Source organism: Helianthus annuus, chromosome 2 (assembly GCF_002127325.2).
Source record: "Helianthus annuus cultivar XRQ/B chromosome 2, HanXRQr2.0-SUNRISE, whole genome shotgun sequence".
Taxonomy (NCBI): domain Eukaryota; kingdom Viridiplantae; phylum Streptophyta; class Magnoliopsida; order Asterales; family Asteraceae; genus Helianthus; species Helianthus annuus.
The window spans coordinates 164,730,771-164,732,211 of NC_035434.2; the positions used below are offsets into that span (position 1 = coordinate 164,730,771).

A 1,441-nucleotide genomic window follows, 5' to 3' on the forward strand; every position below is an offset into this window, starting at 1 on the left:
TATTAACTTAGTGATTCAGTAATTTTAATTATTTGTGTTGTTGTGTCCTTTTATTATACAAATCTTGGATTGGATGATAAAAACATATACCTATTTCAATGGCGCCATTGCTGTAAGAACTGCTCATCCTCAACCCCTAATTCTCCCTCACTATCCACAAAGGTAACTTCTTCCTCACTTATCGCTTATCTCCTTCGTATGTATCTATTTCAATTTCAAACCCTAATTCTTCAAATATCATGTTTACTGTATCAATCAGAGTTCAATCAATGGAGGCTCAGGTATCGCCGGTTTGTTCGATTACAAACAAGTGAAATCTGAGGATGAATCGTAATCATCCAATTACATTGCAACCTCTCTTCTTCAATCCAGGTAATCATCCAATTACATTGCGATCGGTTCTTCCTGCGATTTACTTCATTGTGATGTACTTTGTTATGTTTTTGCCTTTAGTTTTGTTATATGATGAAATGTATAAATGTTTATTGGATAATGATAAATAATTAGAGATGAGATGTGGGATTTATTGTCAGTTTTTGGATAAGGAAGTCCAGATACTAAAGTTTTCTTAAAGATAAATGTGTTTTAGTCTACTCTAACCATCAGTAGTGTCTTTATGTCAAGTATTTTGATTCAAAGATCATTTGAAGCGTATTTTCTTAAAGCGTATACACTTGCAGATGCATCTCTGGAACCTGATTCTTCTTCCGTTGTTATTTAACTTCTTATTGATGCTCTTAAATGCCCTTCAGATGGGTTTCGAAAAGGAAAAGTAAGTAACTTGTAGACACATACATTAAAAATAAACTTCTGAATCTTTTTGTATAGTGAAAATAAACTTGAGTTAACTGCCATTCTCTTAAAGACGACAGAAAAGCTGCATACCATAAAATGACAAAACTGATTGAAAAAGCATAAAATAATGCATCCGCTCATGAAAAACGTTCTGAATATTGCGATCGCGATAACGCTGTTAACGATTTATATATGGCAACTCAGTTGGATCCACTCAGGACTTACCCTTATAGATATAGAGCTGCAGGTACTTTTCATTATTTCATAATTCAAATTTAATTATTTAGATATGTTTAACGTTTTAGAGTAATAACTTTATTATTCTATTCCACCAGTGTTGATGGATGAACAAAAGGAAACTGAAGCTGTCGAAGAGCTTACAAAAGCCATAGCGTTTAAACCCGAGCTACAAATGCTGCATCTTCGAGCAGCGTTTTATGAGTCAATGAGTGATTACGACTTAGCATTAAGAGATTGTGAAGCGGCACTCTGTTTAGATCCTAATCACAAAGAGACACTCGAGCTTTATAACCGAACACTAAAAGAATCTGCCGAGTTCTATACATGAGGTTGTTGTGCAGCTATTGAGGGCATAAAAAGACGTTTACGCCCTCCATTGGTTCAATCACACGACTGCAGATTCGCG

The 1,441-nt window shown here is 34.8% G+C and overlaps 1 protein-coding gene across 1 annotated transcript; it reads left to right on the forward strand.

Annotated features, from left to right (window-relative positions):
• The first annotated feature begins 897 nt into the window (after positions 1 to 897).
• Positions 898 to 1,441, forward strand: LOC110907485 (ETO1-like protein 2). Its single transcript, XM_022152465.2, has 2 exons — positions 898 to 1,042; positions 1,131 to 1,441. The coding sequence occupies exons 1-2, from the start codon at positions 988 to 990 to the stop codon at positions 1,361 to 1,363; spliced, it is 288 nt and encodes a 95-aa protein (XP_022008157.1). The 5' UTR covers positions 898 to 987; the 3' UTR covers positions 1,364 to 1,441.

Bases quoted from the DNA above. Each gene is read 5' to 3' on its own strand.
- LOC110907485 (XM_022152465.2), top strand. From the start codon at position 988: ATGGCAACTCAGTTGGATCCACTCAGGACTTACCCTTATAGATATAGA. The intron at 1,043-1,130 runs GTACTTTTCATT...CTATTCCACCAG, and splicing joins TTATAGATATAGAGCTGCAG to TGTTGATGGATGAACAAAAG.